A 24,844-nucleotide genomic window follows, 5' to 3' on the forward strand; every position below is an offset into this window, starting at 1 on the left:
TATTTATTTTTATATAGACAGCTCCGAAGCCTCATCTTGTTCACCAATATCCTCCTTTATTCTTTAAATCTACTCGTATTCTCGCATACATAGTGGTCGTATGCACAAGCAAAAGTAGATAAAATAGATGAAGGCACATTGACTTATGCATGTGCGTATGGATATGTGCGAGCCGTTTTCACCACACTTTATATGCATACATTGTGGTATGTGAGTACTTTGTGCGCTGGGTAGTCAGCTGCGTGGTAGATAGGCAGACAGACAGACTCTCGATAAACAAGCGACTAGTTAAATTTCTTCTCACTACCCGTGAGTAGTCGATTTCGGTAAATTATTGTGTGGAGGGCTTCAAAAGTTTTCGTCTAATTCGTTCTCTCTTCTTTATTGATATTGTAAAGTTTACTAAATTGGGAGCATCTAATCAAAATAAAACAGAAAATTATATATTTATAAATAGTGTTTATTGCAATCCCATGACTCCATATCTAAATGAAGATTTAAAGAGTGGCAGTGAAGTGATAAAAGTTTGATTATTTGTAGTTCTTTTTACTCGAAGTATTTATATTCAATACATATATACGCATACGCATGCACACATCTATAAACGGTTATTAGAATTGTGGTACTCTAATTTTTACAGCGAAATGAAAGGTGAAGGCACATATGTACATATGTATTTTTGGCAATGTCTGTCCATGTACTTATAACAACAAAATAACCAATAATTGATTGTGATTAAATGAAAGCAGCACACGCAAGTATTAACATATATAAATTCTCAAAAAGAAGACTTCTCATAAGCCAACAACCACCCCCTGCAGTGTACGGGTGTAAAGTTCAGAAGTAGATAATATTAAAGCACAAAATACAAGTATATACTGAAGTTAATGTTTGATTATTAGTATCGAAATAGTTAAAAATAATATTGAAATAAATAACTATATTCAAAAAGTTGTAACAGTGATGAAAGTGTTATAATGAGGCCTACAATCAAAACAGCCGCCTAAAGAAAACGTGAGTATTTATTCCCCCCGAATTGTTTCGCTGCGTATACAAATGTCGCATGTGTGTGTGTGTGTGTGTACCACGTTTATAAAGATATTTAGCGAGTGAGCTTTAAATTTTGATTCATATGACAAAACAAGCGTCGTTGATCGTATATTGATTCAAGAGCTAGGGCAAATTCGCGGATTTAATCTCATCCAAAACAGTGAAAAGTGATTAATGACTATTACCTAAAAGACATGCAGTTAAATAAGTATGCAAATTCGCTTTTATGCAACCCATAAACCACTGTGCAATGGAGCTTATATTATTGTGCGAAGACAATTTGTGAAAAATCGAATTAGGTAACATTAAGACCGACAGCTAGGTAGTACAACAACAGCTCGACGCAATAAGAAGGAATTGGAATTGTTTTATACGATACGGCAATATGAAATCAGCTGACTAAAATGGAAGCGATTCGTTTATTCTATGTGATTGCAAATTTTCGTATATGTATTACTGAGGTACTTAAACCACTAGATTTACAGTAAGTTAGTAAGGGTTTCATTGTAATAAAAACTTTTCGAGTAAGTCCGCATATCCGTGACCATTAACTTGTATACTCGTTGTTGATGTTCAAATCGATGCATGTTTGACGATTTTGAAAGTATGTTTACTTCAAAATCAATTCGATGACATCATTAATGCGTTTATTAAAATGTGTGTATATATTTACAATCATAAAAAGCTAATAACTAAATAAAAAACAATATAGAGGTAGTACGAGTATAAGCAACACCCACTTCCATCTCATGGCAACCACCTCCGCATAGTGCTCAAAATGAATACGACCAAACTCATAGCAAAGTGCTTAATTTGTCATCACCACAGTGTTTGTCAACTTAACCCTCAACAAAGTGAGTTGATTCATGTTTACTACTCGTTTGGCCGTAGTTCGAAACCCATTGCGGATATTTGCTTCGTTCAATATTGCTCGTGTGACTTCTTTAATTTGATGCTGGAAAAAATAATACGAGCTGCAGAGCTAAATAGAGAAGGTACAATCTTCTATAAGAGTGTACTGCTGCTGGCGTACAAAAATGATGCAACGTCATAAAGATGATTCAAAAGTGGCAACATAAAACATACGGATTATGAATTCAGCCTCGCAAAGTTATAGAAAGTCTGATGTTTGGTGGTGGTTCTATAATGACCCCAGATATTGGATTCTTTGACAGCATAGTTGGAACGATGAATTCACCTTATACTTATAATATTCAGCCAAAACTTCCACCAATAATTTGTGGCTCCATAGGGCGATTAATTTTATTTTAATAGAAATAAGACAAACGAAGCCACTATGCAAACATGTGAACACTTGTTTGAGTGACTGTAAATACACTGCGCGTCATCAGACTAGCGTCCCTATTTCGTTCAATTTTGACGGCTCTTAACCAATTTCCTATTCCATGAAAATGCTTTATTGTTTTTGTTGCTTTTAAATCGACAGTTTATCTATCTGTAACAGTAAATTGAGTGCATGAAAGTACCGATTTTTCTTGGTTTGTTTTCGATGAAAAATACTACATGTATGTTGCGCCATCAGATTAGAAACCACAATTCCCAAATTTTTTGTGGTGCTTAGTTGATTAATTTAATCTGTCAAGATTAAAGAAAAAGTGGTGTTAAAGCGTACAAATCAAATATTCAAAAGGTGATTAACAAAACTGAACGGTTAAAAAGGCAGAAACTAAGAAAAACCCACCTCTTAATAAGTAGCGAAAGAATACGTCTAATTTTTGCTCGAGCACGTGTAATCTTCTTTTATTTATTTTATTATTATATTTTATAGCTCTAATTGAAATATATATTATGGATTATTTTTGGTATGAATCAAGCATGCTTGGTGGACGTTAACTTGTTGACGCGCTGTGTATATACATACATACATATGTATCTACTGTGTATATGTATGTGTACAAAGCTCAAATGACTCTTATTTAGTAATATATTGTATATCTTCTGCCCATTTGTAGTACATTTTAGATTAATGTTTCAAAATAGCTTTGTGCCTCCAAACAAAAAAAGCTAAAGTCGAATTAGAAAAACTACTTACTTTACATTAGCTGTCATCGATTGGCTGACTATTAGAAATAAAAAATGTTAAAAGGAACAAAATTGTTTTTCTTTTCTATATAGCGAAGTAAATATCCAGTCCCTTGGAATTCATTATAGAGAGTTTCGACTGTAATTGCAATTGCAAGAGATAAGCCTTAACCTAATTCATGTCGAATTGTATCTTGGAGACACCCGATTAATCTCGCTTTAAGTTATATACAATATTCATCGGTTATAAATATAAGAAATTAATTTCGATATGTTCTAAGGTTATTCGAGGCACTTTCTTATGGCGGAGGTTGAAGAATTTAAAGGTCTAAGGGAATATCTCAACTCACTTAGATTGTAGTCATGTAAATATTTATAACAGAGAAATAATAAAAAGAGAGTTCTGTGCCCACAATTGATTGTAGCTATCATGTACATATGTATATCTTATCTTAAAAAGTAGCAACAATCAAATACATATGCACATACATACATATGTACATACATTTCTATTTAAAATTGTGTTTAAAATACACGTTTGTCTTGCAGAAAGCTTGATCATAAATTTTGGATGTACCACTCGTGTGAAATGAGATGCAAAGGAACCTTATCTATAGCACTTCACCGATTAGTAATAAGGCTTACCATATGATTATTCTGCATTGCATACATATGTAGAAAGAAAATATACAACGTTTCAGCCCGAATGACTCAGAGCTGTTGCTCCCAATCATTTACATTCTGTATAGAGCGAAACGAAATATGTTGCTCATAAGTGCGCTCGCGCTGGGTTTGGTGGACTCAACGAATTTCAATGCAGGCATTCACTTGGGCATATTTAATCTGGCGACCACAGCGGTGGCTGCAGCCACAACTGCGGTGGTAAACACAGCTGTTGCCGAAGATAACGGGGATGCTGTGATAAGTGGCACAATGCCGATAATATCCACAGTTACTGGAGACACGGAAGGCGCGCATGTTAAAGCTTTGACCACAGATGCTGTTAGTGGCACTTCGATAGCGCATACAGCGACCTCGGTTGGCAGTAGTGCGGGCAGTGGCACCATCACTTGGGATAACAATGGAACACTTCGATCTCTCAATCCAGGCGATTGGTCCATCGAACAGTGTGTTATTTGGGAAAGACCTCATCACCTCTATTATCAACTGGGTAATGCCTTTTTTCTACTAGCGTTTATGGCACCTCATGGACCTTTTGGTGCATTATGGCTGCGAGCGCTGATTCTCATCGGTTGTACACTGATGGCGATGTATGGCTATTTGGTGGAGTGTAAGCCAGATGTAGTGATCTGGTCTGGACTATTTTTTATCGTCAATTTCATTTACCTAATAATAGTGTTGTGTCGATTGCGACCTGTACGATTCGATAAAGAAATTGAAGGGGTAAGTACGATTTACCGTTTCATTTCGATTTATTTGTGTAATTTAGAATAATATGGATGCATATTAAGTATAGTTCTTAGACCGTTTTTTTTTTTTAAACATATTTCTTGCAAGCACACACATATAAAAAATGATTTGAAATTATGAATCCATTAAAATAAATATTTCGTATCTTACCTTCTTTACTATATATTTATTGGTATCCGACATATAATGCTAAAATCAACATAACTAACAAAAATTATAATCATATTATTATATTTAGTTTAAGATCCACCACACCACGGTATATCCAAGACAATAACTCTGACCAATACATACGAGGTCTGTTCAAAAAATAAGTTGAATTTTAATTTTTCTCTAAAAATATTAATTTATTCATCAATTTCTATTTGGTCGCCGTCAGCGTGCTTTCCAATGCAATGTACTTTTTGATATGATCTTGAGCTCTCTCAGCGATTTTTTTCGGTGCTTTTTTTGGCCTTGCCTCTGCTGGCGTCTTCCATTAAGACAATTGGACTTTGGTTTCGATGTCATAACACATAATTCGTCCCCAGTTATGACTCGGATCGCCGTTAACGTCATTCGACAATTCCTGAGCCATGTTTATGCTACGGTTTTTACGGTAAAAATTCAGCAATTTTGGGATGAACTTCGTTGTCCCACGCTTCATGTTAAAAATTTCCGAAAAAATTGCATGGCATGAGCCAACCGATATGCTGATATATAGTGATTCAGCGATTCTCCTTAATAATTTTCTTCACTTTCTCAGCACTTTCATTGGTTGTTGATGTGCCGGGGCGTCGTCATTCACATCTCCTCGACCTTATTTGAAAAGTTTGTACCACTTGTAAACATTTTTTGACTCAGAGCACACTCAGTATGTATGATAGAGTATGCCACTTTCAACATTTCAAGTCTTTTTGATTTCGTTTTAAGGAAGGGTATTTTAATACCCTACAAATTGACCAATAAACTCGATATCTAGTCAGCCATTGCCACTAGGGTTCCCATATTCGCTGTCTGGAGGCTTAATAGTCCGATTTGTATTTGAAGAAACATTTTTTTGGAAATGTTTATTTCGGATTTTAATTGGTGCTGCATTTATGTATATACACATATATTTTGAAAAGTGAATAATCTGGAGGATCGCTCCGATCATTTATCTCGTTTAGTGCAATTTGTTGCGAGAATATAAAATCAGGACATATTTTTTACAGTATCCAAATAATAACTTATTGGATAATAACTTTCTGTTCCGTTCCGTTTCTTTTTTACCCTCGCAACAAAGTTGTTAAGAGAATATTATAGTTTTGTTCACATAAGGGTTGTTTGTAACACCCAAAACTAGACGAGTTAGATATAGGGTTATATATACCAAAGTGATCGGAAGAGTGAAGAGTGGAATTCAAATCCGAATGTCTGTCTGTCCGACTTTAGAAGCTGTAACTGAAACTTGGCACACTTGTTTCTTGGCACCATAGGAAGGTTGCTTTCGAAGATGGTCAAAATCGTGGCAGTCGCCACAAAATGGCGAAAAGCGAAAACACATAAAGTGCCATAACTAAGCCATAAATAAAGCTATGGAAATAAAATTTGGTACATAGGATCGCACTATGAAGGGGCATATTTGGATGTAATTTTTTTGGAGAAGTGAGCGTGGCCCCTACTAAGTTTTTTGAAAACTTCTATAAATGCTTTAATTCAGTAAGGGAAAATACCAGAAACCATAAATTTCATTATAAAGAAGGTACAGAAGAGCCCCACACAAATTGGAATACAATATTTTAAGTGGGTTGGCTCCGCCCACTTATGGGTCAAAAACCATATCTCCGAAACTACTCGACCAATATCAACGAAACTTGGTTTGTAATATTTTCCTTACCTATCAATGATATGTTCTGAAAATAGGCCAAATCGGTTCACAACCACGTCTACTTCCTATATACCAGAACTTTGAAGTCGATCTGAATAGTTTACTTTACAATATATATGTTAATCACTAGTGAAGATATCGGAACAGAACTTAGCATAAATACTGCATTTATAGTGTGGCAGCTCCTTTCAAAAAAAAAAAAACGCCGAAATCGGACCATAGGTTTTCAATGCCCCATATATCAAACACGAGGACCTCGGTGCTTCTAACCTAATATTATGGTTTCCAACTTTCAATGAACTTTATACAATATATATGACGAATATGGGCGTCAAATTGTGTATTATATAATATTAATAAAAATAAATAAATAAATTGCGAGAGTATAAAATGTTCGGTCCCAACCGAACTAAGCTCTTCCTTACTTGTTTAATTTAAAATTAATTTTTTTTTCTTTAATTTAGTACTTATACTTTATAAATGAAACGAGTAGATGATTAAATGTTCCCTAACTTAAGGATGTACCACTAAAACAGGATATTTTTTTCAATGCAGATTTTATAATCTCGTCTTTATTTCAATTCCATGAGATACTTATCTCGAATGTTTGTCGGTTGAAATTCATTATACACTTTGTCGTGAGATTATATTACATTTAAAAGCATGCAAATAGCTTAGATGAGTATAATTGTACTTGTTACATAATTATAATTCATATTGGTTCAATAATCATAAAATCGCTATATTTCATTCGATACATATGTAATTTAAAATTTACTAAACACACCGTGAGTGCCTCTAAATATTCACGTACATAAATAGTGCTAATATGAATAACAGACTTGTGTATGTGTATGACTTATATTACTATACGCACTCATCCTAGATAATATTAGTAAGCATTCATTCAATCGTGAACATGAGAAAAAATTGTCTAATTTGGTTTCATGGTTAAATGGGCTGGATCTGATGTGTTTATTATTGTATGCTTGTTTGGGTATTATCTATCGGGTGTATACTGACTTATATGAGTGGGGTCATGGGGTTTGGGATGGCGTGGTTGGTTATTTGTATGTTTTATGCGTATCACAGTTTATAATTATGAATTCTTCTTATTATTCGCATACTTAATTCAAATGCAACTTATCGAATATATTTTTGAATGATGAGAATATGATTTTTACCGAGGGGAAAATAACTTATACTAATACGACTGTGCGTTACAATACCATCAAGAATACATACTTATGTTATATTAATAATTTCTTATATTATACAAATGCAATAATTTTTTTGGTATATAGTTGGATACTGTCACATCCGCATACATAACCCAGTACGTCGGTGGTCTGGTAGCTGCCACAAATTGTTGCAACTCAATCAAAATACGGTTATAAATGGTATTGAGTTGCTTGAACCGTTGTCACTTCCAGTTATTGGGATAATATCAAATGCATGTATCCACTTAACAACCTTAACTAATTTGTATTTTCGATGCGAGAAAATACAAGTGAAGGCATGTGGCTAACAATACGGACATATTGCCCATGGCAATCGTCATGTGGATGCGACGAAACGTTTTATGAATTCTTTGGTAGTGCGGGCACTGAATGAGATCGCCTTGCTCCAGTGAGCCCACCTCCCGCCCACTGCCGACAGCACCTTCAAGGCGATATTTCTCGTGCATGAGTCGCAGCATTGGCGGCGCGAGGTAGAGTCGTATGGTAATCTCAATTAAAACAGTGGCACTCAGTGCTATCAGCTGCGCTATTGCGGTTGCATTCCATGAGGTGAGGAAGTACTTCACAAAGAGTATCAGCATACTTATGCTCAGTATTGAGCTCATAGCAAAATAACGTGGGAACAGAATCTGTTGACATTGTCCAAAAATATGCCGTGGCAACGAGAAATATAATGATAAGCCTGAAAAAGAAAAACAAATTTTCAATAAATTAAATGAATTTTAAATTCCATAACTAAAAAATTAAATAATGTTAACATTAAATACTTCAAAAGAGCACTATAATAGGATTGTATATGTATTGTTTATATCTGTCATACAGAGTTCAAGTATGCTGACCTTCGCCAGTTTAAGAATTTAAGGTTCAATCACAAAAGATGTTCCATAAACGGTTTTTTATTTCCGTTCATTATCCGAAAACAGAGCTGCTAATTCATTATTCATCAAACTCCGCTTTAGTGATCACGTAGTGATTTATACGTGTATGTGTGTGTGTTGCCATTGAATCATTCATATGTATGCATAATTAACGGCAGTCAAATTTGTTAACTGCTTGCAAATTCCATTTTAGTCGCCAGCATTCATTTTCGCAGGTGCGAAACCATTAACACGTTCACATATGTATGTACAAACACATGAACATGTACAACCATATAGGACACTATCGGGATATCTACATGTTTACCCGTTTTAGGATACACTCTTCAATAATAATCAGGGATAATACAACCAGGCAAGTTTTACTTAATGGCAACTGCACAGGTACATACCCGATCGTATTTATTTGTTTTTATCCAACTTCTTTGGAGAGATTTAATTTTATATATACACTTCATTTGTAAAACAAACTTAATTACATTTGCATGTCTGAAACCGTTTCTCAATTATTTAATTTACGGACATAAGCCGTTCATATTTTGCTAGCTTAAAATTTCCACTTTTGTATGCCTATAAATAAATATATGTACATATACGCACATATTCATATATATGCGTGAGTAATTGGTTATATTTTCTACAGAAAATCGGTTTGTATACGGACCAATGTGTAACTAGTGTCTTTTGGAGCGGGGCAAATGAAGCATGAATGTAGCTTAGTTTATAAATGATATGTCTGTCTATTTGAACTTTACCTGAGATGAATGTCATCCATATCTGAGCACCAAAATGCGTGGCGAATGCGCCTAAGTATGCGATTGCAGCCAAAGTATTATGACGTTGAGTTCGGCGATCGCTTGAAGTTGAAGCTTCTTCCGAGTCTGTGTTAGTGGAGGCGTTGCGGGTGTCGACTATATCTGGCCACACTGTGAAAGTAACAAATGTCAGCACGCAGACGGCAATTAAGTGGGCTGGTTGCGTTGTTCTCGTCAGCAATCTGTAAATCGATTGAATATCAAGAGTTAGTAAAATGAAATACATTTCGGTGGGATTTTGAATTATCGATCGTATTTATAGACCGTTGAAACGAATTATAATTGATTCATGTTGCTCGAATTGACACGACGACATGAGCCTTAGACATGAGTTTGATATGTTCAGGTAATATCGTTTGTGAATGCACCAAGTGTGCAACTGGCAAAAAACCACTCTTGTGAAAAAAGCTTGATTTTTTCTCCACGTTGTGCATATTTATGCGCTTAGAAGTCTGAGCGGAATGGCGTACGTGCGAAAACGCATGCAATTTAAATGAGGTTAAATTTTCATACGAGCACTGACTTGGTACCAGAACGGTTGTACTCGCGCAAGAGCCGCGAAATTGCTATCACCTTCCCTATACACAGACAGACATGCTTTCCAAATTCAGCGCTATATCATGAACCCTCGAGCGATGGTATCATCGCCACTGCATTCGCATGGAATGTACAGATGAGAAAATTTGCGTATAAAAAATAAAATTGCAGCCAAATTGGAACCGTGGTTTGCGGGATTATTAGCGCTCAATTGACTAGTGGGATATACATATGTACATACATATAATGAAATATGTAAAGTAGGGTTTAGGAGCAGCAGCGGCAGTTGGTTCAATGTACAAATGTAGTATTGTTGTGATGAGCTCGGAAGGATGGTTAATTACTTTGTGTAAAATCTTAATAAAAATGCTATAAACTTAATAGTGTCGTACTAAGCCGCATTTCAATGTGAACTATGCACCAGCGATCTTTATTGTGTCATTATCTAATCAGATTTTTTGTGTTTCGCATTATTTCATCAAGCGCACACGGACAAACATAAGTGTGTTCATGCGATTATGTGAGTATATGTCACATGACAGTATTGAGATGATATTACCTTTGTAGAAATTTATGCGTATGTACTCACATATGTATGCACTTGGCGATCTGAGGGAATTTACAATTTTATACTTTATATATTCATTCATAGGTGTCGTGTGCATTTGAAGATTTTCGACATTAATTTCACAATGAAGTATTAAGAAAATAGATATGGTTTTCTTGCTGCACTATATAAAGGCTTTGCACTAGTGTCAAGTTATCTTCAGGGGCAAAACACTAAGTTCCTTCATTCAACTGAATGACTCTCAACGGAACTGCAATGGGTATTTACAGCAATTCGAAATTGAAGTAGAAGTTGCCAAACTCTAAGCTAACTCTAAACGTACTCGTATGTGAATGTTGCGAAATTGCATCGTTTTGAGGGCTCGTATTCTTTTGATGATCCATACACGATTACGATGCAGTTATGTATCTCAAGTAATAAACAACACGCGTTTATGAACAAATATACTGCTAAATATTACTTAAATCATAACGTCACAGAGAGCCACGTGTTGATCGACAAATAACACCGATGTACACGCGACGTGCATGTGTGCGTCTGTCTGAATGATTGCAAATCGACTATCAACTGCATTGTGTTTTCAGACGGAAACTTTCCAATAGCGAGCGCGTGAACGTCCGTAGATAAACTTACAAAGCTTTTATACACACGCACACATATATCTATTTAATAACAATATGTGCGAGAATGTATATATCTGATAGAGCACCTGGTGCAGAACTGATCTAATTGTGAACGTTAAACGGTGGCTGGCGTGACGTTCTTATCGTTCACAAGCTCGTGATGACATTGCCATTAGGACACTGCGCAAACAACGCTAACATTGAGAAGAAGAACATTACATGTGCAAGCAAATACTCGTCAGTGAATTTAACGGATGGCAAGAGGTATCACATATGCACCTACATACACATGTACATACATTTAATGAATAAACAGAGTTTTAATCGTTCAAGCGTCATGACAACACACAAAAGAAGTATTCTTGCATCTCTCATATGTATTTGTGTATATGTATATGTATGTTTGTATGTAGGTACACACGCAGAATATCGAAATCGGTGAGGTTTGCACCAGCAACGCGCTGTTGCCAACTTAATTACAGACAATGCACAAATTATGCACAAATTGGCATACCGTACGATTTGAACACTTACTTATATAATTTGCTGTTTTGCATTTTTTCCACAATGCCGTACATTCGTTGCACGAAGTGTTTCGTCATTTCAGTTGTCACGGCGAGTGCGTCCATATCGCCTTGAGCTTTGCTACCTCGAATCTCTTCGGCACCTGCAGCTCCGATGTTTGTGATTTTGTCCTGCAATGAAGCACCGGGCTTCGTTGTTTGATTACGGAAACGGCCGCACATGCGAGGAATGCCTAAAGTTTTAGACGGCTCCGCAGGGAGTGCATTCATGGCATTGACATCGCCTTTATTATGTGCATCCATGTTGGTGTTGTTGGCGTTGTGGGAGTTTTGTGCAGCAGCCCGTTTCCGAATTGTATACTGCACCGTCTTTACAATTTTCTCGGGCATTCCATGCTCTATGAATTTTCGAATTTGATCACTTTGCATACCGGGACCGGAGTTTTGACACATATTCTTTTTGTTTTTTGTTGTTTTGTTTTAAATTGTTACTTCTAGGGAACACGGTATGAACTTGAGCATGTACATATGTACGTAAATGTAATTTGTTGTTTATTTGTTTTAATATCACTTTAATTGTTTGTTTCTTCTGATTGATAGATTTAAAAATTTGTTGGTACACTGTTTGTTTGTTTTTTTGTTATTTAATATTAGAGTGGTTAGTGGGTTTCGATCGATTCACTATTATTTTCGATAAAAGCCTTTTCACACTTGCAATTCCTTCAATGATCTTCCACCTTAACTGCTTCGCTTTGACCGTACCGTAGCTTTCGCACGATACTTAGACTAGTCGAAGTATTGAACGCTTTTGATTCAATTATCACTGCAGTGAGGTTTTATATTCGTGCAAAACATTCTCACTCACACCGCCGTCACCAACATTGTCCAAGATCACTTTGCCTGTCATTGTTCGTATGTCGCTCCGAGAACCTCAGCGAGCTCCGAGCGCACTGTTCATATGTTTTATGCCCCACTTTCTACCATTTTCTCTTCGATAGGCACAAGTTTCTCATTCACTCAGTTGACTCAAATCGACCGCTGAATTGTGGAAACGTAAGAGTTTCGAGTATAAAACATATGTAAGTAAACGCTTCTCTTGGCATTTATGTATATTCAGATGCGAGTATGTACGATGTATACCCCCTAAACACAGATCAAATTCGCGAACTCATTAATTTATCAAGGGAGCGTCGTAATGTCGCCCTTTAATGTTGCTAGTACAATAAAGTGGGACTGATTGGCCCACTTGCGCACGGGTGCATTACACACACGTGGATAGAAAAATAAATGAATATGTACATATGTGATATAACTTATACGTTAAATGTCCGTTGACAGAGTACCGCCTTGAAATTACGTGAGATTTACAGCTTTCTAATATGGCAGTGATGGTACTTGTCTTTATTGCCACTATTACTGACATTGTGATTGTCATCATGCCTTCACGGGACGGCGTATTAATGTCACTTCACGTCCAAATTTTCGAGTGGCATGCACGCAAGTAGCGCCTTTCGAATGGTGCGCAAATTTATTTATTGTTCAGAACATTCTGTCAATATATGCATGTTCGCATTCGTATGATCATACACATATGATCTATTCGCACACAGATTCCAAAATACTCGTAATAAAACAATTGAAATTCATAACTGAACCCAACAGTTTCCTTTCTAAATTTTCTTAAGTACATCATTTAAATCGACAAATTTGGGCCGATAGAGGAATGAATGAATAAGATTATCTTATAGACAACAAAAATATTTACAAAACCATGAACATATACATACCTATTAATTGATATTATTTAATTTTATAGAAAAGCTTTATATACGGCGTAAAAAATATGTTCCCATTAGGGATGTAACTGCCAGCTCATGCATTACTCGGATCTCCAGGATCTTATATGCGTGTTTATGAAAAATTTAACTGAAGTTTAACTTTAAGTAGTACAATTTGAATAATCGATTCATCGCATTGACGTTTTGATTTTAATTAAGTGGTTTACCTAAATGACGTTGTACTTTATGAATCAGAGCAAAACAGTTAGTTAAAATTGTTTCATACATATTTTACCCATATGTAGATCCCCAATGTTTTAGTAGCTCAAGAATGTGACACATTCCGCGGTTTCGAAAGTTCCCACGCTATTTGTACAAACATACGAAATTAAAATCCCTAAATGGGAAAAATGTAGTGAAGAAAATTATAAAGTTATACAGTTTTATAGCATTTATATGTTCATTACATAGTTACAGCACAGTAACAGTTTTAGATCTTATGTAAATTATATAGTTAATTATATAGTCGACTAAATATTCCTCTGCTGTATATATGTATGTGCATGATAGAAGCGCCGTCCAAAGGTGGGTACAATAATTGCTCATCATACCTGCATTTGGCGGCAAGAGCTGCGTCATCTATAAGTATGAAAAATCCCCATAGCAACGGATAAGATCGCTAAACATTTGTGTACATAATTATCTGTGCACGAGTATACATGCATACATACATACATAAATAGACATATTTTAACAATATTCGATTTTTGGGGGCCAATACAGCCACGGGACACATCGCAAACGATCATATGAGCATTTTATATGTATGTGCTGGTATAAGAATGAATGAGTGGGCCTGTGACGAAAGCAAGCGGGCGTCATCATACATACGTTGTTTGGATTCTTTACGAAATTTTTGTGAAATTATTGAAATCATTTCGCTGTGTTAGTAGTGCTCTAGATAAACAACGTCGTTAATTGTAGACTTTGGCGATAAGTTATTGCCAAATACGTATGTGTCTTCTGTGGCTCACGTGAGACCTTGCGCGATTTCAATTCGTAGCATTTGAATGGAAATACACTTCGCAACACCTATCAAGAGAATAGGTGGTGGAAAGTAAATATTTTTGCAAATGTTTGTGTTTTCGTTGTTATTGTATTATATTATTTTGATTGGAATTATGCCTTGAAAGCGCATGAGAGTGCATTAAAGTGATGTTATCACGATCACCATAAAACCAAGATCCATTAATCATTGTCGGGCAAAATAAACTTTATAATTCACTAGCCATAATCAGTTCTTCTGTAATGTATGTGGGCTTGTGTATATTTGATTTTATTCTAACGATCTTGTGACCTAGGGATCAACACATCACAGTCTTAATCATACAATGTATGTGAATACTGAATGAAATTTTGAGCACATTTTGTTTAAAATAAAAATCCCCAAATACGTACAGGGTGGACGAGTGGAGCATTGACCTCATAAATGTAAATTTGAATGTGTATGTGAGTGAATTTCTTGTCGGAAGCAGGTGGATTAGAAAATTATTAATATATTCAATTATATAATTATACTATCATACTACTTTTTTTAGCAACATTTATTTAATAGTAGTTATTTATAGTATTTCCCTTACTTATTAAGAAACGTTGATTACTGCAATCATGATACGCATAACGGATAGTAAAACGTATTAGTCACTCTTAGCTATTGTGAGTTTATAGCTTAAGCTTTGAAGCTTTGTACCACTCTCTCTTAAATAAAAGGTTACAAAAGATTATTCAACAATTCAAAATTTGATACAGACTGCTTATACATACATACGAGTATAAACTGACTTGTACTCCCTAAAATTTTGATGGTGGCGAATCGAACAAACAGCTGGAACAAATTGAACATTGACAAAATAAGATCAGATTTTAGACACAGTTACTCCTATTGAGGTTCCATGTACACTTTTTGACAAGAGAGAAAGGTTCCAACACAAGCAGCGAAGTATGGAATAAATGTAGATAATAGATCAATTTGGAATAGGTCTAGTTTTGGACTTGAAAATGCTTATACGAGCGGATAGATGAATTCTGCTTTACCTACCGGGGTTTCCCATTAGAAATACATGTATATATGTATGTTCATATCTGTTTGTAGCAAAAAGTGAGATATGTATGACTCTTTAGCTCTTTTATGACTGTGCTGGTCAATAGTATCCTAAGTCAACGAGCATTGCAGTAAACATTGGATCAAAGACACTTTAATATTACTGTAAATTTTAGGAAGTATCTGCAGGCTTGACTTTATTTTTACACATTGATATATCTTGCATTTATTGGTTCACAATCGATCTTCGTATGAAATGACTAGATAGTTGTCAATTTAAAGATCAGTTGCTCATTGGCGAATACTTGTTTCATGTTCAATGAGTTTATTGAGCCTTAGTTTAGTAAATTCGCTTTCTAAACATTTACTCATTTTACTTTTTTGATTGAGGGTACTAAAATACACCTACACCCATATGGATGAGCGTATGTACGTACATGTACATATGTATAAATGTAGGCATACTCATTCTCATTATACGAAACCATCATAAACGATTCAAACCAAAGTTATGCTCAAATATGCCAGTGGGTGGCTTGAACTGAACGGTGATAAAGGATGTAACGCGTTTGTCGGTGCAGGAGGGTTTGAGCGCACTTTTGTTATTGCCGATGGTTGTGTGAGATTCTCCGCAAATTGTTTGCGCTCCAGCTCTACCGGATGGAATTGTAAATGGCAAATCTGAATATTGTCAGCATATACTACTACCTCGGAGTGCTCAGGCTTATAAGATTACTCAGGGTGAGAAATGCTGGATATACTTTAGATTGCTTGGTGTTGGTAATTACAGTTACCGGACAGTTGAATCGTTGGATCATTGGCCGGTTGCGAGTGGCGTACGTGACTCTGGTGTTATCAGTGATGTCTGCGTTGCCGATATAAGCACATTTGCGGATCTTGAGAAGCAATTCTGTAATGCTTGTTCGCCTCGATAACGTTGACACTCGTGATATTATTGGTTGGTCGGTATTTTTTTTTCTTTTTTTTGGGTAATTTGACTTGTAACGACATTATGTTTGTTTTGTAGTCGTTATTGTTGTTGCCATGTGAGTTCATTGTTAGCTCATTGTTTGAGTTTGATACTGTGCCATTTCGATGGCTATAAATGAGCGCAAATACAATAAGTATGTAATTATCGACTCCTTGATTGTCTATGAGATACATGTGTGCGCGAAGTGATTGATATTCGATATTCGCTTTCATTTCAGTTCATAGTTACCAGGATACTTTAGATAAATTGCCCACACGATTATTTGGCGCCGTCAATATATTTATATATTATATGCTAACCTACTGTTTCTAATGTTCTCAATCAAATTAAAACCATTTTAATATATACATATAATCGTTTATACATACACTTACATATACATATGTATGATATAAGGGAACAAATTTCAATTTTTATTTAAATAATATGTTCACTTATTAGCCGATATATTCGGCATAAACTCAAACAGATGGACGGAAATCATTTATGGGGTATATGGGAGCTGGAGCACGTTCTACACCGTATTGATGCATTTTTAGCTCTAAATACATTACTATGGTTAAGAAAACATGAAAGCATAATTTAATGAAAATATTTCACATGACATATTCGATATATTCATTCTAACCAATATGTTTCACATGAAGTTAACTAGTGGGCCGGAAACCATATTATTGTGTTTATAGAAGCTAGGGGAGGAACCGATTTCGTCTTCTTTGTTCTAAAGTTTGTTTACGAAAATATTTTTTAGTATGTAATACTCACAAATTGAATCATGTACATAAGATATATAAAGTCAACTAGAGTATAGGAAATCAGCAATACTAAACATGCTAGATTGAAATGAAAGAATCTGAAATTAGAGGGTTGCAGACAGATTTAGTCTATTTACAAACTGTTGATAAACCATGAAATGCAATCCAGTTGCTGCTGAGTTTGATTGATATAGTTTCAAAAGAGTGTACATTAAACAACGGTTATTCGACGGTGGGTCCAAAGTAGTTTTATATTTTTTCTTGACTTTTATAACAAATGTACCTACGTACTGGGATTCTTTGAACTCTCTTTTTTGAATTGTGACTTATTATAGCACTTTATATATTTTATGTTAACGACCGATCGTATGATTCGATTTTTCCCATCCTCAATACCAAGCTCATTAAAGGGTCATGCGATGGAAGGTTACAACTTCTATAAGGGTCCTTCATTTGTTCAATAAGACGCTTATCTGGCAGAAGCGTATGAGAGAGAGATATGGCATAACGTATTTACTATTAGAATTTACCGGTGCTGCGCAACAAGTTGTAGAATAATGCACTGTCATTGCTATTCTTATATTCAAGCACTGACGAGTGATTTTGACATTTCATTTTTCTTGAATAACAATGAAGCGCAATGAAAATGGACATGTTGTCATAACGCATAACCGATAAATATTAAACGTATACGGCGTATGTGGGCAGTATATATGTAGTATAAATGATTTACTACGGCGCATAAGTTAGCGCAGCGAACTTTGACGTATAACTTCCAAGTATACTAAGATATTCGAATTATGCTTATATTACGATATCTTTCTTAATGATTGACTTTAATTGAAAATTTAAATATATACATGATATTAATATTTGTATATATGCTTGTATGTTTTGATATGAGTTAATGATCTCATAGATATTTTGAAATGCTTTCAGGTGTATGCCAGCTTATTTAAACCGCTTCGCGTGACGAGACAACAGTTCAAAAAGATTCTGAGTTGTATGAAACTAATACGATCCTTGAAGTACCAGGAAGTGTACGCGCAAGAGAAAGTTACCAAAGTTGACAGTCTGTCGCTCGTACTATCTGGAAAGTAAGTTGAAACAACAAACGTTCTCATGGCTCATGTAAGCTTCATATACTGATGATGAATGCAGGCAATGTAGAATATCACAATTTGGAATTTTAAAAGCATTTCAATCAAAACTGAACTGAAACATTTTCTTTGTTGTCGTTCTATACTCTTTACATAGATTGGTTGTATCACAGAATCAGAGAGCTTTGCATATAGTATTTCCACATCAGTTCCTAGATTCGCCGGAATGGTTTGGAGTATCAACCGATGATTATTTTCAGGTATATATGTATACACTCCTGTAATATTGCAAACGAAGTCATTCACTGAGATCAGAATACTTTTGGTACCTATGTACATATATATGTAAATAAACACGCTATGGAATATGAAAATATCAAGATGTAAAATTAAATATGTATATTCCTGTAAAATATACTTATTTAAAAGAAATATAGATTTCATTAAATTATTGTAATTAATTAGGGTAGGATTGTTGAAATTGTTTAATGCTTCATACCCGAGTGAGTGACTTTTATGTGCATATCCTTACATATTTATGTATTATTGGAAAGTTATAGCAAAGTTATAGTTCATTTTACTTTGTTTATCTTCAAAATGTTTACGTAATGCGTGCAACATAATCTCAGGTATCTATTATGGCTATGGAAGAGTCACGTGTTCTCATTTGGCATCGCGACAAATTAAAATTATCGATAATGGCTGAACCGTTTCTACAATCAGTGTTTGATCACATTCTGGGCCGCGACGTTGTCAAGAAGTTGATGCAAGTCACACAGGTTGGTCTATATCATTCATATAAAACACGATGTAACGGTTTATCTGCATTTCGTACATTCATAGGTAAGCGAATCGATAGCCAGTAATGGATTTTTGCCATCGGGCAGTTATGATGATGCCGAAGACAAGCCTATGCTGATCATGAAGAAAAATGTGGAAGGACATGGTCTAACGGCATTAATAAATCGCCAGCTTCAGGGTAAGTTCATGACATTATAGGCATGTGTATTTTTCGTGAATGTACTCGTATATGTACGTGCTTAGTATAGACTGGGAAGTAGAGAATTTGAATGCAGAATTTGGGTCTCAATAGTGGCACCCTGCGAATACATACAAATAATCAAACTATATTATATGTATGCTCATATATACATACATACATATATATGTATATCTGAGTACTTCATTTAGGAATAGTGAAAGTTTATCTTATAATTAATTTTCTTCGTAAGTTACTTTTAGTTGATAATTCTATACCCAAATATAGTATAATACTAGTACGTATGTATGTACATACATATGTATTTATGTTATTGTAGATACATATTTTCATTGCTTGATCCATTCGGTTTATATATGTAATATATATTCGTGTAAATATGTTACTTTTGAATGAATTGCTTAGTTAAAGTTTCTTATGTTTAAATGTGTTTCCAATGTTAATTAGATTAATTATTTTTAATGTTTGCATTCTTTAAAATTGTACGTAGATAAATAGTGAAATGTTTATAATTCGTTAAAAGTGTGTGTGATCTTTTAAACAATAGAAAATATAGTACGACGAGTGTTCAAAAAATAACGGTAATTTTCGGTTTTTTGAAAAACTATTTATTCATCCGTCTATATTAATGTTGACGCCTTGACGAGAGTCTCCATTTGATATTACACATATGCCAGCGCTTCTTAAAATCATCGAAACACTTTTTAAACTCGCTTTTTGGGATAGCCTTTGGCTCTTACAGCTATTTTGCGTATGCTAGTAAACGACGATCTTTTGAACTTCTCTTTATTTTAGAAAATAGCAAAAAGTCACACGGAGCCATGTTCGCGAATATGGGACGCATTTGAGGCTGGGGCATCGTTACAGTATTGTTTTTGGCCCAGAAATCACGAACAAGCAAGGAAGTGAGGGTTTTTATTAAACGAAAATCACAAAGCTCATAAAAACACGTCTCACCTTAGTGGCTGCTACAGACAAAGTAAGCAATGATTGACAATTGGACTCTCCAAATCCGTGAAATTTTAAATTTAACAGTTCCCGTTATTTTTTGAACATACCACATGTTTGAGAAATATGAAAAAAAGAACGTTATATTGCAAGTGTACGTGGTTGTAGTCACTTTCAAACAGCAAGAGGGCTTAATGGGAATGTTGAAATACAGAAATAAGTTGAATTAGCGAGATCGTGCCTACTTTCCAGGAGCAAGATGATTCAAGATTTTTGATTTAAAACAAACTTTATTTTAAATTGTGAAAAAGACTATGTATCCATTTAACATTTAGGAATATTATATAGCAATCAATACTTTGTATCAAAGGAAAGCATCATACTAATTTATAATTTTGAGCAAGAAAATAGTACATATTTTAATTGGATTGTCTGATTTATTAATGTAACTATTTTTGGGTACTTTTTCTCATCAAAAACATATATATTTTCTTACATTACGAAAGTACACATATACCATTGGACAATTTGTATACTTTGTTATTCCACAAATACATATATACATAAATATCATAAATTTAATGCACATGCATCCGAATATATCTTTATTTACACCGTATGGTTTATTTCCTCATGCCTTACATTTATTTATTTATTCTTTATGTTATTGTTCTATTTTAGAAGAGCATGTACCTTTACTTGGCCGTACCTATAAAACTAATACACTGCATATGGTGACAAATCAGCCAGTGCAAGCGACAAATCAAAAATCTACATTGCCAACCACCCGGCATAAAAGTATCGCACGCAAAGAGTTAACTTCTCCATGCTAATCGGCTAAAAGCGATGTGATCGAGCGCAGCATAAACGCAAACTCGGACGCAAACGTAAATGACGAAATGCAAGTGCCGCCAACACTAATGCTTCCACCAACGCCCCCATAATTGAAACGGCCATCACACACATATACCCACCACTCATTCACCACTAATATTCATCAGATCACTCTACTGTTTTCTTAAGTCCGCGCACAACACATCATATGCACCCTATAGCTATGAGTTCATTAAAAAATAAGTTCTTCAAAAAACAAAAAATTAAAATTGTAAATTTTTTTGTATTCATGTTATCTGTTTTTCTTTCATTATTTTTTAATATGAATAAATGTAGTTTTTTGTGCAACGATCTAAAATCTTCTCTAAAGCTCGTAATATCTGTTATTATAAGATCAATTCTATAAGAGATAATTAATGAATCGAATTTTCAAGTGCTACTTTGAATTTGAATAGGTAAATAATATGTATAAATGTTTAATATAGATACACATACTCGTAAATAATTTGAAAATATACCAAAAAGTTAAAACACAAATGCTTTGTGGCAATGTGAAACTATACGCCTACTCTTTGCTACGAAGATTTATATGTATATACTTGTATGTAAATAGTAAACTTAAATATGGAACTTATGAAAGCGTCTAGAAGCTCAATTTTGCGACTTTGTGTTTAATTATAGCATATATATATGTATCGACGTAGAATAAATGTAACAACGTAATGCAAATTAATAGAGTGAGAAGCTTAATACATTTTCCGAATATTCTCAATTCCCCTTTAGAAAATACAAAATTGTATCAGTTTGCGTTGTTTTGCAATTATGTACATTTGTATGAAAATCATATTATTCTTAAGTTCTAGGTTGCATATTCCATAAAGCGTGTAAACTTAATACTTTAAATTTTATTTCAGTTTTTAGTATTTGTATCATATATTTATATATTTTAGTTGCTTTGAGTATTAAATACTTATTTTTGTAATAACCGAAAACATGTTTATTTTAATTTTGAATTCGTTATCCTTTAACGTTCACCAAACTTTTTCTGACTCACATTCAGTAGTTCGGAAATAATGAACCTGTATGTATGTATCCGGTACACTTTTCAGTTGTTAATTCACCTCAGCAACAATTGATCGATGACCTCAATAAGTCTCTAGTTATTTAAATAAAAAAATACCAATATTTTATAACACAGTTGAACTTTCCTAACTCGAATCACCATAATCCACAAAAAAACTTCGAGTTAGAGAGACTTCCGATTTATGGAAGGTAATTTGTATGAAACTTGAATTCTATTGTCAATTCAAGAGTTCGAGTTATATAAGTTTGAGTTATGGAAGTTCAACTGTGGATATTTGGAAAATTAATTTAAAGTTATTGACTTCACAAATTAGTAGACCGGGGAAAGTATTGCCGTATCGTCATTAAGAAAGAAAGTCAAAGTTCAGATCATTGCTACCATATCACAATCAGTACTTATGGCTTAGTAAATACATACAATAAGCTTCCCTATTTTATATGTATGTATATACTCAATTCTAATGGACACATTTGTGATAGTGTTTCTTGCAGATTCAATTTTTATAAACATACATATATACAAACATATTATATATTTATTGTTTAAATATTACAAATTAAATTTATTTTTGGTTTAATTTTAAATTTTCTCTTGTTACCGTTTCTTTTCCCCACAAAAATATTGCGTTAATATACCACCAGCCATTCCAAGGATATCGAAGTACTATGATTGCGGTAAGTTTATTATGCATGCTTGCGCATGTGTATGTTTGTATGAATATATGTATGCACATAGATGTATTTTTCAAATTTTATACACATACATATGAGTTACCATTTCTAACTTTTTAACGCACGTCGTAGAATTTTCTTGTAACTTGATTACTATATGATTAGGGATGAACAGTATAGACTATAGTATAGCATCAGAATATGTTCGCATTATTTAAAAATGTATTAATCCATAATCCATATAATCCACATAGTTTGTGCCCTCGGAGCATACTATTGACTTAATCCAGTACGTTTCATTTGGCCTGTACGAATTTATACCAAAGCCTCGGTTTATATTGATCAATTTTGATATAGTGTAGCATTGTTGATATATGGTAATTATACATGAGTATGTATTTCCGTATTAAATGAAAGATATCTATGAAAACACGTCCAGTACCGATTTCTGAAAAAAACCTCTCACGCTTTTACATAACTATTATCCTCAATCTCGCTATAACTATATTTATTGCTTATTTATATGTATATTTTCGATTTCATACATATATACATTTGTTATTTAATTCATTTTCAATGACTACCTTAAAAACTCTTTTGCAGCGGGCGATCCCAACTCTTGGCGATTAGGTAGAATCGATGAGACTGATCATGAGACGGCTGTGTGAGTGTTACATATGTATATGTACGTCATAGATGTAAAAACGTTAATGCGAGTAAAAGTGGCAGAATATGTCCCAGCCCATGCTGAAATAGATATGTAAAGGCAGCATAATTACATATTGTCGGCTAATGTAGAACATGAACGGTTGCAATGGAGTCAAAGTCTGCAGTTCTTCAAGTGCGAATGGAATTTTTCTAAGTATTATTAGCAAATAAGAAAATTATATAATTCTTGCATTGTTTGTACAGTAATAACAGAGAGCTAGTAAATACATACATTCGATTATATACGAAATTTTAAATATGAATATATGTATGTAGGTATCCAAGATGTATATGGAGAAACATACAAACATTCTTCTGTTACTTGAAACTTAAATCAACCAGCGATTTTCTTTTTTTTTAAATAGGAAATAAATATATTATACAACTAATATTGATTAAGCATAATTTCATAACACATAATGTCAAATAATACAAAATTGTATTCATAATAATTATTTACTTGTTTTGTACCCCTTTAACAAAGTCAAAAATTCATTTCATTTACAACATAATTTACACATAGAGGTTCGCATACCTATCCGTATATATATGTATTATACATACTAACCAACATAGGTTTCATCAATTATGTTTCTAATAAAACCTCAATAGATACAGTGTAATATAATCTAATTGTTTTCTTTTCAATAAATGTATAAACGTATGTTTGTTAGTGACAATAAGGCTTTATTTATTGGAAGTTTAAAAGACACCCGGATTGAGAGAGAAGCCTTGCCAAACATCAATATAGGTATTTGTTTAAATACTTTGCACAATAGGTTTATATGTTACCTAACAAGCCTGGACAATAGTATGTGAGTGTGAGGCCACTTCTTTTTATACATGCAGAGAAAGAGTTATACTACCACATATGTACGTCTAATTCGTATATAAAATTTAATACTCGTTTATTTATTTATTTTATAAAATAAAAAATTACAAACATTGTTTTTGTAAATATGCACAAATTTATATTTTTGAAATTTATTAAACTATAATTGAATTTAATTATGTGTCTTCTATTGTGCAGCTCAAATGATTAGTCAATGAATTTATGTAAATAAAGTTAAATCACTGGTAAAACATTAAAAGAGTATTTTTTAAGAATATTATACGAGTATAATGTGTAATACATGCGTGTATATCTATATGTAGCATTGAATCCAAACTTTATAAATATATGTATGTATTACACATTCTATAATGTTTTTAAAAATTGTATCTCTTCTTATTCTTGAGACCAATGATTTATATACATACATGCACATGTACTTCCAATAAAAAAAATATAAACAGATTGCTCGCATTAATATAT

General features: G+C 33.9%; 2 protein-coding genes across 5 annotated transcripts; one reads left to right on the forward strand and one right to left on the reverse strand.

Annotated features, from left to right (window-relative positions):
* Positions 1-315: 315 nt before the first annotated feature.
* Positions 316-24,157, forward strand: LOC105212772 (blood vessel epicardial substance). Of its 4 annotated transcripts, XM_011185016.3 has the most exons (8): positions 316-1,014; positions 3,643-4,497; positions 18,124-18,281; positions 18,442-18,544; positions 18,914-19,063; positions 19,128-19,263; positions 22,792-22,824; positions 23,425-24,157. In XM_011185016.3, the coding sequence occupies exons 2-8, from the start codon at positions 3,856-3,858 to the stop codon at positions 23,487-23,489; spliced, it is 1,287 nt and encodes a 428-aa protein (XP_011183318.1). In that variant the 5' UTR covers positions 316-1,014; positions 3,643-3,855; the 3' UTR covers positions 23,490-24,157. The 4 variants fall into 4 exon arrangements, with proteins under 4 accessions (XP_011183318.1, XP_011183317.1, XP_054086612.1 ...); XM_011185015.3 differs by lacking the exons at positions 22,792-22,824; positions 23,425-24,157 and adding an exon at positions 20,914-22,056; XM_054230637.1 differs by lacking the exons at positions 22,792-22,824; positions 23,425-24,157 and adding an exon at positions 20,080-20,849.
* Tmem205_0 (Transmembrane protein 205) lies at positions 7,242-12,365 on the reverse strand. Its single transcript, XM_011185014.3, has 3 exons — positions 11,570-12,365; positions 9,248-9,489; positions 7,242-8,296 (listed from the first exon to the last, which is right to left on the reverse strand). Exons 1-3 carry the CDS (start codon positions 12,010-12,012, stop codon positions 7,848-7,850), a joined length of 1,134 nt encoding a protein of 377 aa, XP_011183316.1. The 5' UTR covers positions 12,013-12,365; the 3' UTR covers positions 7,242-7,847.
* Positions 24,158-24,844: the final 687 nt, after the last annotated feature.

Source organism: Zeugodacus cucurbitae, chromosome 5 (assembly GCF_028554725.1).
Source record: "Zeugodacus cucurbitae isolate PBARC_wt_2022May chromosome 5, idZeuCucr1.2, whole genome shotgun sequence".
Taxonomy (NCBI): Eukaryota; Metazoa; Arthropoda; class Insecta; order Diptera; family Tephritidae; genus Zeugodacus; species Zeugodacus cucurbitae.

Coding starts and splice junctions, on each gene's coding strand:
- Tmem205_0 (XM_011185014.3), bottom strand. CDS start 12,012: ATGTGTCAAAACTCCGGTCCCGGTATGCAAAGTGATCAAATTCGAAAA. Junction 9,490..11,569: donor CAAAACAGCAAATTATATAA/GTAAGTGTTCAA, acceptor ATCGATTTACAG/ATTGCTGACGAGAACAACGC. Junction 8,297..9,247: donor ATGGATGACATTCATCTCAG/GTAAAGTTCAAA, acceptor TTTCTTTTTCAG/GCTTATCATTATATTTCTCG.
- LOC105212772 (XM_011185015.3), top strand. CDS start 3,856: ATGTTGCTCATAAGTGCGCTCGCGCTGGGTTTGGTGGACTCAACGAAT. Junction 4,498..18,123: donor TCGATAAAGAAATTGAAGGG/GTAAGTACGATT, acceptor AAATGCTTTCAG/GTGTATGCCAGCTTATTTAA. Junction 19,064..19,127: donor AGTTGATGCAAGTCACACAG/GTTGGTCTATAT, acceptor GTACATTCATAG/GTAAGCGAATCGATAGCCAG.